General features: G+C 43.6%; 1 protein-coding gene across 1 annotated transcript in view; it reads left to right on the top strand.

Annotated features, from left to right (window-relative positions):
- The window catches only part of LOC120979761 (copine-8-like), a 212,485-nt gene that overhangs the window by 178,673 nt on the left and 20,190 nt on the right, over nucleotides 1-13,622 (top strand). The window contains exon 7 of the mRNA XM_040408717.1: nucleotides 7,150-7,213. Within this exon, the coding sequence (XP_040264651.1) occupies nucleotides 7,150-7,213 (64 nt within the window). The remainder of the gene's footprint in view (nucleotides 1-7,149; nucleotides 7,214-13,622) is intronic.

Raw genomic sequence — 13,622 nt, 5'->3', positions numbered from 1 at the left:
GGTAGATTTACAAAATAATAAAAATTAAAGTTTAGAATTTTAGGAGCAAAACAGTAACAATGCAGTTAGGTGACAAGAATCTGCAGAACTAATCATATGCTAAATAGTTGCAAGTCCAATTTAGTGGATGGTGAGATATGGAGCCTGGAAGTCAAACGTTCTAAACATTGTCACTTTTTATGCAGCAGTTGCAGTAATTCTATTCAGTGCACTGAATGCCACAATAGATATATATGAAGCTACAACCCCAGACAGGACAACGCTTTGTAAAAAAACAAGCTTTAGAACAAAACACGCCTTTATTGAAGCTTTTGTAACCATATGTCCAAACCAGCTGGAGCGGAGACACTTCCGTCCATGTGTCAGCCATAAATACGGACCTGTGATCATAGGAATGATAGGACTGGGATTAGAATTGTCAATGTCACTTCAAAGATGTTTCCTGTTGTTGTGTGATAGCTCCATATTCTTCATGGACTTCTACATAAGAAAATAAAGAGAGTCAGGCTAAATAAAAGAGCCCGGGGGGACAGGACATATCAGAGAAGACCTGTGGGAAGAATTTTTATATACCACTGTATATGTTCCATTAATTTTATCAGTCACCTCTTTCCAAACCTCCTAAACGGAATATCCACCACCATGTCATCTTAAGGTCCCCAGTTCAGTGCTGATTAATTGTTAATATATCTTTATAGTGGTTGGAGCTCCTAATCCCCTGCATAGATATAAATGTTAAAATAGAGACTACCTTCAGCCACCACTAGAGGGAGCTTACTTCATACTGTGCTGTACTACCAAAGTCGGGTCTTTATAGATGGCTTCCACTCCCTAGAGATTTTGCTGTTTTAAACAGCAGACACCCAGGACTAATGTATGTGTTAACCCCTCAGCTGCCGTGGTCACACAAGCCTGACTGGCTTCCTCACACTGAGATTAGGGAAAGATCCGCAACTACCACAGCAATAGTTCCTGTGGAGCCCTGTCTATCATATGGAATGTCCCATAGGCTGCAATGATAATTCATTGCAATCTATGGGGGAAGCGATCTAGATCGCATGTTCAAGTCCCCTAAGGGGACTTAATATAAAGGTTAAAAAAAACGTTTTCAAAGGTATTTAGAAAATTAACGTAAAAATTAAAGGGCTTCTGTCACCCCACAAAAGTCATATTTTTTTTTTTGATAGTTACATTCCTTATAGCGCGATATAGGAGAATATAATTGTGTTACTTACTTTCATGCGGCCGTTTCTTTAGAAAACAAAGTTTTATAATATGTAAATCCGGTCTCTACCAGCAAGTAGGGCGTCTACTTGCTGGTAGCCGCAGCAGAAAACCGCCCCCTCGCCGTGTTGATTGACAGGGCCAGCCGTGATCTCCTCCTCCGGCCGGCCCTGTCAGTATTTCAAAAATCGCGCGCCTCTGTTCATTCGGCGCAGGCGCTCTGAGATGAGGAGGCTCGTCTCCTCAGAACTCCCTCAGTGCGCCTGCGCCGATGACGTCTTCCCTTTTGGTGATGTCATCGGCGCAGGCGCACTGAGGGAGTTCTGAGGAGACGAGCCTCCTCATCTCAGAGCGCCTGCGCCGAATGAACAGAGGCGCGCGATTTTTGAAATACTGACAGGGCCGGCCGGAGGAGGAGATCACGGCTGGCCCTGTCAATCAACACGGCGAGGGGGCGGTTTTCTGCTGCGGCTACCAGCAAGTAGACGCCCTACTTGCTGGTAGAGCCCGGATTTACATATTATAAAACTTCGTTTTCTAAAGAAACGGCCGCATGAAAGTAAGTAAGACCATTATATTCTCCTATATCGCGCTATAAGGAATGTAACTATCCAAAAAAAAAAAAAGACTTTTGTGGGGTGACAGAAGCCCTTTAACGTAAAAATTCAAATCATAATAAAAATAAATGATAAAAAATAAAGATTATTAGCATCATCCTGTCCCAAAGGCGCTTTCATTTATATACTGTAATAATAATTTTTAAAAAATCCAATTTTTTTTTTTACTACTGTATTAACACACAAGAAAAGCAGTATCGCTGTAATCGTACTGACTCGGAGAATGAAGGGAACAGGTCAGTTTTAGTGCATAGGGAACGCCATAAAAAAGGAAAAACATAAAACTGGCAGAATTGCATTTTTTCCAATTCCACCCCGTTTTGAATATTTTTCCAGCTTCCCACTACATCATATGCAATAGAAAATGGTGCCATTAGAAACTACAACTTGTCCCACAAAAAAAACAAGATCTCATACAGCTATGTGAATAGAAAAATTAATTAATGCTTAATGTGAAAGCAGTATGCAAAAAGCTCCTGAGCTCCCTCTAGTGTTTGCAGGAGGTAGAATGAATGTTATCATTTAATTTAATGTCTATGCAGGAGATTTTAATTTTTGCAAGGGATCTGAATCAGAAAAACAGATATATTAATTAATTAAATATATATTTTGGACCGTATTAAATAAAAAATATAACTTTAAACAGCTTGTGTGAGATTAGAAGAGTTTCCAGCATTCAAGCGACCTGCAATACCAGACACAGCCTACGGACTACAGTGGAGCTTTTCTAAAAAAAAACAAAAAAAAAAAAACACATTTTTTTCTTAACCTCTTATTAGACAGGAGAGGAGACTTCATTAAGACGGTGGTTTCCATCATGTTGGTTCACACATATCACTTCGCTCCTATGAGAGCAGGACAAGAGGACTCAGTGGGCAAGAAGACCAATTTTGATACCGTCTCTGCCAGTGGTTCCACTTACGCTTGGTGATAGGGCGTCCGTTCCCTGGGAACATTAATTCATTAGGCTGTGAAATGCCAGTTTGTTTTCCGATGTTGATTTATTTTATATTTTCCTACTTTGCTAATGAACTGTCAAATGTTGTTGTTGTTCTTTTGAGACTACGACTTGTAGCCGATCGTGCACACAGTGCCATCGCTAATGAGCTCCTCGTTTAGATGGCATAAGATAATCCTTGTGATTTGTGCTGGGTGACAGCCTCTCAGTTTGTTTTGCCTCCGGACACCTGTCTTATTAAGGGTCTGCTGTACATACCATGTACGTCTGCTGAGGGTCTCCATAACATGAGCTCTCTGTATCCTGCGCAACATCTTGAATATAAGGTATTGACTCCATTTAAAGGGGCTGCACAGTACAAAGATGTTGATAGCCTATTCTCAGGATAAGTCATCAATATCAGATCAGCGGGGGGTCTGACTCCCGGAAGGAAGTCCGTTAATCAGCTTGTACGAGCGCTGCTTCTGCTTCAGAATTACCTGTGGACCTTTTGTCACGCTTTGGTATGGGAGGGAAACCCACATCGAACATAGGAGGGAAAGGGGTGAGGGGGAAAGGCCTGGAAACTAGGGAAAGAAGCAGGTCACCTCCTAGAGAAACCCTAATCCAAGTCCTGACTGACTGCAAGTATAAACTGCCCCCAGAGGTAGGTGAGTTCATACACAGGAACCTAGAGTCCTAACTCACCCTGTAGGACCCTGGCACCAATGCAAGGACAAGAGACAACCTGTTCCTCCAAACGGTATGACGAACAGGAGTCTCCCTCAGGCCTAAACACAAGAAAACCCAAACAATAAAACAACAGGGGAAGGAAACACTTAACTTTAAATGGCTATGGAAGCACAGGAACTCTGCCGAGATCCAAACACCAGCAATCCACAACAAGACTGAAGCGATAAACCGCACAGCATGGTGGGAGAAGCCACAATAAATAGGGAAGGTAAAATGACCATATAAGCAACTCCTGAGGCAAGGGATGTGGCCATTACCAGAAACAAGACAGGCAAGAATTGATCCACAAGGAACCTGTCAGATCAAACCACGTGTTGCCAGTCTCACTGATCTCCTGCCACCTGTCATGGGAACGTCTGTGACATCTTTTCCTTCAGAGCAATGGCACAGTGTAATTACAACTGCTCAACCCATTCTGAAAGGGATGGCCATTTGTAATTACATTGTGTTGCCTCCACAAGCAAGGAGACGCACAGGTAATCTTGAAGCGGAAGCAGGGCTCACATGATGGCCGCTACCCCTTCAAACAGCTGATCAACTGGGTTACCGGTAGTCAGACCCCTGCCGATCTGGTATTGATAATCAGATCAGATTGAGGACAGGTCATCAATATCTTTGCGCTGCACAACCCCTTTAAAGAGCACAGTACAGATACTGGTGATATTAAAGGGGTTTTCCCGTATTTCGATATTAATCCTCTATCCTCAGGACTAAATCTTACACAAAACTTGGAAAGTACAATGATATCGCTACACATGGCTAATAAACAAAGTGATGTCACAGTACAGGATAAACACAGTGATGTCACAGTACAGGGATAGTAAACACAGTGATGTCACAGTACAGGATAAACACAGTGATGTCACAGTACATAGATAATAAACACAGTGATGTCACAGTTCAGGGATAATAAACACAGTGATGTCACAGTACAGGGATAATAAACAGTGATGTCACAGTACAGGATAAATACAGTAATGTCACAGTACAGGATAAACACAGTGATGTCACAGTACAGGGATAATAAACAGTGATGTCACAGTACAGGGATAATAAACACAGTGATGTCACAGTACATAGATAATAAACACAGTGATGTCACAGTACAGGATAAATACAGTAATGTCACAGTACAGAATAAACGCAGTGATGTCACAGTACAGGGATAATATACACAGTGATGTCACAATACAGGTATAATAAACACAGTGATGTCACAGTACAGGGATAGTAAACACAGTGATGTCACAGTACATGAACAATAAACACAGTGATGTCACATTACAGGGATAATATACACAGTGATGTCACAGTACAGGATAAACACAGTGATGTCACAGTACAGGCATAACAAACACAGTGATGTCACAGTACATAGATAATAAACAGTGATGTCACAGTACAGAGATAGTAAACACAGTGTTGTCACAGTACAGGAATAATAAACACAGTGATGTCACAGTACAGGGATAATAACCACAGTGATGTCACAGTACAGAAATAATAAACACAGTGATTTCACTGTACAGGGTTAATAAACACGGTGATGTCACAGTACAGGGATAATAAACACAGTGATGTGACAGTACAGGGATAATAAACACAGTGATGTCACAGTACAGGGGTAATAAACACAGTGATGTCACATTACAGGGATAATAAACACAGTGATTTCACAGTACATGGATAGAAATCACAGTGGTGTCATAGTACAGGATAATAAACACAGTGATGTCACAGTACAGAAATAATAAACACAGTGATGTCACAGTACAGGGATAATAAACACAGTGATGTCACAGTATAGAAATAATAACCACAGTGATGTCACTATAAAGGAATAATAAACACAGTGATGTCACAGTACAGGGATAATAAACACAGCGATGTCACAGTACAGGGGTAATAAACACAGTGATGTCACATTACAGGGATAATAAACACAGTGATGTCACAGTACATGGAAAGAAATCACAGTGGTGTCATAGTACAGGATAATAAACACAGTGATGTCACAGTACAGGGATAATAAACACAGTGGTGTCATAGTACAGGATAATAAACACAGTGATGTCACAGTACAGGGATAATAAACACAGTGATGTCACAGTACAGAAATAATAAACACAGTGATGTCACAGTACAGGGATAATAAACACAGTGATGTCATAGTACAGGGGTAATAAACACAGTGATGTCACAGTACAGGGGTAATGAACACAGTGATGTCACAGCACAGAGATAATAAACACAGTGATGTCACAGTACATGGATAATAATCACAGTGATGTCACAGCACAGAGATAATAAACACAGTGATGTCACAGTACAGGGATAATAAACACAATGATGTCACAGCACAGAGATAATAAACACAGTGATGTCACAGTACAGGGGTAATAAACACAGTGATGTGACAGTACAGGGATAATAATCACAGTGATGTCACAGCACAGAGATAATAAAAGCAGTGATGTCACAGTACAGGGATAATAAACACAGTGATGTGACAGTACAGGGATAATAAACACAATGATGTCACAGTACAGGGGTAATAAACACAGTGGTGTCACAGTACAGGGATAATAAACAGAGTGATGTCACAGTACAGGGATAATAAACACAGTGATGTCAGTACATGGATAATGACCTATATATTATATTACATACAGGACACAATGGGGCATTTGGGAGTTGAGCGTATTCTGAGTTCTTATGTAATGATTTCTGTGTACACCCCTGACTATTTCCATTTCATAAAGCAATTATTTTGGATGAGGTTCTTTCAGACCTCTGGCTACGGATCAAGCCGACAAATGATATAAAGGTGTCTTTAGTTATTATAGCGGTGTTTATTAAATCCTGGAGGGCCCCTTTAAGGTGACTACAAAATATTGAAACCATGCACTCTTTGGGGGCACACAAACTGCCAATGTCTCAGTTCACAGCAGGGAACCAGAAGCCCAGTGAAGCACATAAGTATAGATTTCATCACAGGTACCACTCTAGGATTATACAAAAAAAAAAAAACAATCCTGGACAACCCCTCTAAGTCACCAGAAGGTTGTAAGACTTTAAGAAGTTTTAACCTATGATGTGAAGAGCCGAGAACTCTGATAATCAGGAGGAACTAGGTGGACCTTGTAACGTTTTTCTCATCTTGGGTAAATTAGAAGTAAAAGAGGTCACAATAAAGATTTATTCTGGAGTGAATCGAGGGAAATCTTTTTATCCATATCAAAGAACAGGAATAAATGAAGAGAGATGAAGCCGAGGCGAGCATAGGTAAAGCTGAGGAAAATGTTCTGGGCTCCGGGGCCCGGCCTCTATAGGATTGCCGAGATTGTATTGTATTTTCTCCACTGCGTTTGTCATTTGCGCCTAACAAGCTTTAAAGGGGCAGCACTAAACCTTAGAGGGGAAGGATAGACAGACAGTAATTGCATGTCTTCTGCACCACAATGGCCTTAGACCTCAATCTGTCATCCTTTCTGGGTCTCTATAAGCAATAAAAATCAGCTGTCGCTGTTGATAAATGATCGCGTTTCAGTCTCTTCTTTTTTTCTACTTTTATTTATGTATTTCTTTTTTTCATTTTTTTTTTCATTTCTCACCTAGGGGGATTCCAGGAAAGAAATGTGGGAACATAATCTTATCTGCCGAAGAGCTCAGCAACTGTCGGGTTGGTATACATTTCTATACATTGGAACACTAGAGCAGCACATCACTGCTGTATGACACTGGCACTGACGTCCAACCATGATAACAATGTTTTATTGCTCCACTGCATCTACAATGAAAAATAGAAGCAGCTTTGCAAATAGTTTCTTTAAAGGGAACCTGTCATCAACTTTGTGCTGCCCATACTAACAGCAGAATAAGGCTGAATGCACACGGCCGTGTTCCGCGGCCGAGAGCGGTCCGTGGGATGCCGGACTGGATTCCTGTTCAGAGCAGGAGCGCACGGCGTCATTGGTTGCTATGACACGAGTGTATTGCTGTAGTGCAGCGGCGGCATGAAGCGCGCAGCGTTATAGCAACCAATGACGCCGTGCGCTCCTGCTCTGAACAGGAATCCAGCCCGGCATACCACGGACCGCTCTCGGCCGCGGAACACGGCCGTGTGCATTCAGCCTACAGTAGAGACAGGTGAGTTGATTACAGCGGTCGGTCATTTATAAGTTAAAAGTAAGTGGTTGCCGAGAACCAGCATCACAATCATTGCAGACTGGGCCTGGAAAAGAGTCACGGCCTCCTGAGAAGAGTCATGGCATGAATTCCTGCTCTCCTGCCCACCTGCTGATGACTGACGGTCTTCTACCTAGTTTTCTCTCTTTCTGTCTAGTAGAGAACTGCCAATCATCAGCGGATGGGCGAGGAGAGCAGGAGATTAGGAATAACCAGGACTCTTCTCAGGTAGATGTGACTCTTTTCAAGGCCTGGGCTGCAATGATTATGATGCTGGTTCTTGGCAACCACTTACTTTTAGCTCATGAGTGACACAGCGCTGACATCAGCATTTCTGTCACTAAGTTATGCTGCCCTCAGTTGATGACAGGTTGCCTTTAAAGATTTCCTACCCTCCTGTGTCTCCATGGTAACAGACAACACACAGCCCCTGTGTAGTCAGATCCTGCAGTCATGCTCCCTTCTATTTGTCCCCGAAGTAAGTAACAGATATTGATTATTGTAGGAGCTCAGAAAGAACTAAGCTCTGTTCGCACTTCCACTATATCCTTTAGCTTCCTTCGCTTTTTGGTGGAATGCTGCTGTTCTATGCAGTACAATAAAAAGGAAAATTGACAAAACCAGTGAGATCCAACATGATCCGTTGAGATCCAGTCCATTTCCAAAATGTTCATAATGGATCCATCATCAGGACTAGGTAAGGCTAAATCTATGGATCCACAGCGATCAGCTGATCTCACTGAAGAAAGCAGCGGCCACTACAGGGAAAATGCAGTATTACACTGCATCCATTCAAATGAATGGATACAGTACGTCCAGTTCTCCAGAGCAAGAACTACTGTTTCTTAGCAGTTCCTCCTTAGAGGTAGGGACTCTAGCAGGGGCGTAGCTATAGGGGGTGCAGAGGTAGCAGTTTCTACCGGGCCCAGAAGCCTGTGGGGGCCCCAAAGACCCTTGTGCCACATATGAAGACACCGATATTATAGAAAGTGCATGCTGGTCAAGTTACACCTCTGGCTGGAGGTGAAGGGTTAGGTCAAGAATTTGGCATGGCGGGCGGGAGTGGGGGCTGTCTCAGGCAGCTTCCCTGTCCCCTGGCCACAAAGCACTGAGGGAAGGGGGGCCCAAGCTGAACCTTTGTACCAGGGCCCCTGAGCCTTTAGCTACGCCCCTGGACTTTAGATCAATAAGAACTCTACAATACATCTCCTAAAATGCTGCAGAACCTCGTCAGGAAGAGAAAGTACTCTATGTCAAACAATGACACTGTAAAGTTCCTGGATAAACTCCAAAAAGAGGTTCTGCAGCAGTTGTAGTATGTATGACAGCATATAATGTACCCCTCCAGTAAATTAGAATTCATCCAGTAACTTTATGACCTCTGTAAATTTTTGGACCTCCTCAGGGATTTGTAATATGTCACCTATGTATAATTTACAGTCAAGGGGTACATTATACCATAAATTACTGTAAATAATAAGTTCTCGGAGTTCATCATATATCATTATTTCTTCTCACACCAACCAAATAATTTATTTCACTTTTGATTAACAGTGTCATTGATTAAATTCATATTTATAACCTGCGAACATCAGAGAGCGGCTAAAACAGAAAAGTTCTCAGCCTCTTGTCGGCCTTGATTACCCCAAATCTTATCTATAAATTCCTTCTCCTGTTAAATCTTTATTTTGAATGGCTAGGACAGGTTTCTGTTAGAATAGGACTCTATATGTTCTTCAAAACTACAACTCCCAGCAGCCACAGGTTGGAGATCATTGGACTGCAACATCTGTACCATCTCTATCAAAACTGAACTAGCATTTTTCTAATCTTTGTTCTGTACATTACCACAATGGATTTTGAACAAAACAATTTAGATGCAGTTGAAGTTCAGATTTTCAGCTTTAATTCAGTCGGTTGAACAAAATGATTGGCTAAAAATGTGAGGAACTAAAGCATTTTTTTAAACTCAATCCCTTCATTTCAGAAGCTCAAAAGAAATTGGACAAAATAAATAATTTTAAATAAAGTGTTAATTTCTAATACTTGGTTGAAAACCCTTTGTTGGCAATTAGAGATGAGCGAATTTCTCAAAAATTTGATTCGGCCGGTTAGCTGAATTTTCCTAAAAAAATCAGTTCGATACGAATTTATTTGCGGCAAATTGCGTTAAAAAACGGCTATTTCCTGGCTGCTATAGTGGTGTAGAACACTGCGCCTTGCAGTAACACGCATACGGCCCAAGATCCTACTATAGCGTGAAAGAGCGCTATACCGATTCCACATAGATGTCTACAGAACCTGTTCTATTAAACGCTTATAAAAGTAGAGCCCCCCGACAGAGTGGAGAGGGTGTCAGTGGTAAGTGTGTGTTGACGTCACTGATTATTTTGCCCTTCCTCTGATCCGTCAGAACAAGAACCCCCAAAAACAGATCCTGTCTGTTGAGCATCTGCCTTCACTCGGTCAGCCTTTGGTCAGTAATCCATCAGTATTGCTAAAGCCAAAATAAACAGGAGTGGATCCAAAACAGAGATGACACGTGAATGGAATATTTGCATGTCTTCTGTGTTTTGTACCCACTCCTGCTTTTGCCTACCAAATCATAAGCCAATTCTGATGCAAAATAGGGACCATGTCATGCAGGCCTTACAGCTGTTACACAGACAGGATACGTTGTGCTTCTCATTTTTCCTTCCTTCTGACAGATCAGAAGAAGGGTTGAATAAATGATGATGTCAGCCAGGCCGAAAGGCAAAATAGTGGCCCCGTCATGAAGTGGGGAGGGTGGAAACAGCATGAGAAGTCCACAGAGTGGCCCAATGACAGAGTCTGGAGGTGGCAGCAGCATCAGGAGGAGGCCACAGAGTGGCACAATGACAGAGTCTGGAGGTGGCAGCAGCATTAGGAGGAGGCCAAAGAGTGGCACAATGACAGTGTGGAGGTGACAGCAGTAGGATCAGGAGACCTGAGTGGTGAGGTGGCAGCAGCATCAGGAGACCACACAGTGAACTGTTGACAGAGTGGGGAGGTGGGTGGCAATACCAGTACCAGCTAAAGATGGTGGGTGAAAGAAGGAGCACTTGGCATCAGATGTGTGGCATCAGGCGGGTGGCAGCATCAGAAGAGTAGCTGAGGCAGATAGCCAGAAGAAATCGGTCTCTTTTGTCAAAGTGTTGGTGTGGCACCATGGATGATCTAGTCTGATGCATCAGGCATTGGTGGATGGAAATCCTGGCTGATCGACACCTGATTCATCTTGACAAAGGTCAGTCTCTCCACATTTTGGGTGGACAGGCGAGTTCTTCTTGGGGTAATGGCCCCCGCCATACTATACACTTGCTCTGATGCAGGACAGCTTTTCCAGGGCAAACTCTGCCAGTTGCGGCCACAAATCCAGTTTGGCTGCCCAGTAGTCCAGCGGATCTGCAATGTGGGGTGGCAGGGTGCTGTCCAAGTATACTGCCACCTGCTGGTTCAGGTCGTGCTCCAGGTCTAGCTGTTGTTGCTGCTGGTGAGTAGTTTCTTCACTAGGCAGGTGAAGAAAGCTGCTCATTAGCGACTCTAGACTCAAGTTGCTGCTGATGGAGCCGGAACTGCTCCTGCCACCCCACCCTGCCACAGCAGCCATGGCAGAGGAACGTGAGCGCAGAGGGCCCCCCCCCCCCCCGGTCAGACCTGCGAGAGGATGAACTGATAGGCACTGATAGGCAGCAGCCAACTGACTACATAGAATAGTCTATATAGTAGTTCAGTTTGTTCTCCCTCTCGGGGTGTAAAAAAGGCCTCCATTTTGGACCGGTAGCGAGGGTCCAACAAGGTGGAGAGCCAGAAGTGAGCATGCATTGGGCCATTTGTGCAAGTGACTTGGAGGGACTCCCTGCCTCCGTCTCTATTGCATACTGCCACGGTGTGTCTGGATCCTCTGCCTCGTCTTTCTCATCTCCCTGTAGCTCCTCTGGCTGCTCCTTCTCTTATGTCACCTGTGTATAAAAACCACTCATTTTGCTACATATTGCTTGTGCTCCAATGTCCTCCTCCTCCAGTTCAGCCCCCCACAGGGCTCATGTGGCCGTGAGATCTAGGCGTATAACCATGTTATAACGGAAAAGTGAAAAAGTCCTGGTTCAGGTTTGGGTACCCGAACTCGCAAAGTTCGGTACGAACCCGAACTTTGCAGTTCGGATTCGCTCAACTCTAGCCACGAAGTAACAATTTCCTTTGTCAATAAGGCGTGCCCCTAGACCAGGGATCAGCAACCTCCGGCACTCCAGCTGTTCAGAAACTACAACTCCCAGAATGTTTCAGTCACTTCTGTGGGAGTTAGAAGAACAGCTGAGCATGTTTGCATGCTGGGAGTTGTAGTTTCACAGCAGCTGCAGTGCCGAAGGTTGCTGATCCCTGCCCTAGACAATCTGATACTGCCCTTGTCAGTGCTTACAGTGTAAGATGGTGTAGGGACACACCTTATTGCAAATGTATTCCTTTATACGTTTCCAGGAGGAATAAAAGAACACCCACCACCACCACCACCACCACCACCATGTGCCATTTATTATATTGGTGTCTTCTTATATAGAAGAGTGTTTTTTTGCCTCTCACAAGTTCCAGGGCTTAAGCCTAAGGGCTCATGCACACGACTATATGTTTTTTGCGGTCTGCAAAAAAACGGATCCGCAAAAAAACAGATGATGTCCGTGTGCATTCTGTATTTTGCGGAACGGAACAGCTGGCCCCTAGTAGAACAGTCCTATCCTTGCCTGTAATGCGGACAATAATAGGACATGTTCTATTTTTTTGCAGAACAGACATACGAAAACGGAATGCACATGGAGTAACTTCCGTTTTTTTTTGCAGACCCATTTAACTGAATGGTTCTGCATACGCTCCGCAAAGAAAACGTAATGGACACGGAAAGAAAATACGTTCTTGTGCATGAGCCCTAACTTCTACCTCTGCAAACCGTATACTCTCACCCCTCTCTGGTGTTTTCTTCCCTAAAAATAGCAAAAAAAGTTTAAATCAGAACGGTTTGTGCACATGATGATGCTTTGCGAAAAGGCTTTTGATTGAAAATGTTCCAAGCTTCAGCTGTTTGCGATCAGGGGCTTCACAGACAGAACCCGGGGAGGATGCCATCTTGGCACAATTTGATGCTGTGATTGCCAGGCAGAGGCACGGTAAGGTGTTGCTGTTCCCAGCAATTATCGTCAGCCACGTTACCTCTTCATTGGCTTTTTCAGTTACATTTTAATTGCAGAAGTGCAATGGTAATGCAACGCAGCGGCAACGGCCAGGGCCCCTTTTGTAATGGGTGGCGGTACCCAGTATAGAAATGGCTGAGTCGTATAGGGTGGCCTAAAATGTCCCTTTATGTTGTATGAGAGTGTCACGGTGCTCCTACCTGGATACGGCTGGACCCCAGGCATTGGCTCCGAAGCAGACAAATAGGGGGGAACAGTTGAGGAATTTGAAGAAATAATTGAGTCCAGACCTTGTGATGAAGTTGAATAGCAGCTTTACTTTGGTAAACGTTTCTCCAAACAGTTTCAGGCTTTGTCTTGGTCCCAGCAGGCTTTGGCATTAAAACTCTGGCAGGCAAACTCAACTCCGCTACATCTGTTGCTCTCTAACTCTGCTGCGCTGACAGGCCTGCTGTACAACTCAGCTTCTTCTTTATGCTGCAACTTCTCTCTTGGTAGTCAGACTCTTAATTATGAAATGTGCCAGGGAACTCTCCTCCTGGCTCCTGAGGCTTCAAGCTGTGGCCTCCACACCCAGCAGAGTTGAAGGTGCTCTGGCTGGCTCGGCTTGGTCTGGCTTGGCTTTTTACGCCAGTCTTAGATTTCCCCCTGTGCTGCCGTAGGAGAAGGGTAATTTTTGACGAGGCATGCGTCTTGTCA

Source organism: Bufo bufo, chromosome 9 (genome assembly GCF_905171765.1).
Source record: "Bufo bufo chromosome 9, aBufBuf1.1, whole genome shotgun sequence".
NCBI lineage: Eukaryota > Metazoa > Chordata > Amphibia > Anura > Bufonidae > Bufo > Bufo bufo.
The sequence above is the reverse complement of the archived record's forward strand: the minus strand, read 5'-3'. Positions and strand labels throughout refer to the sequence as shown.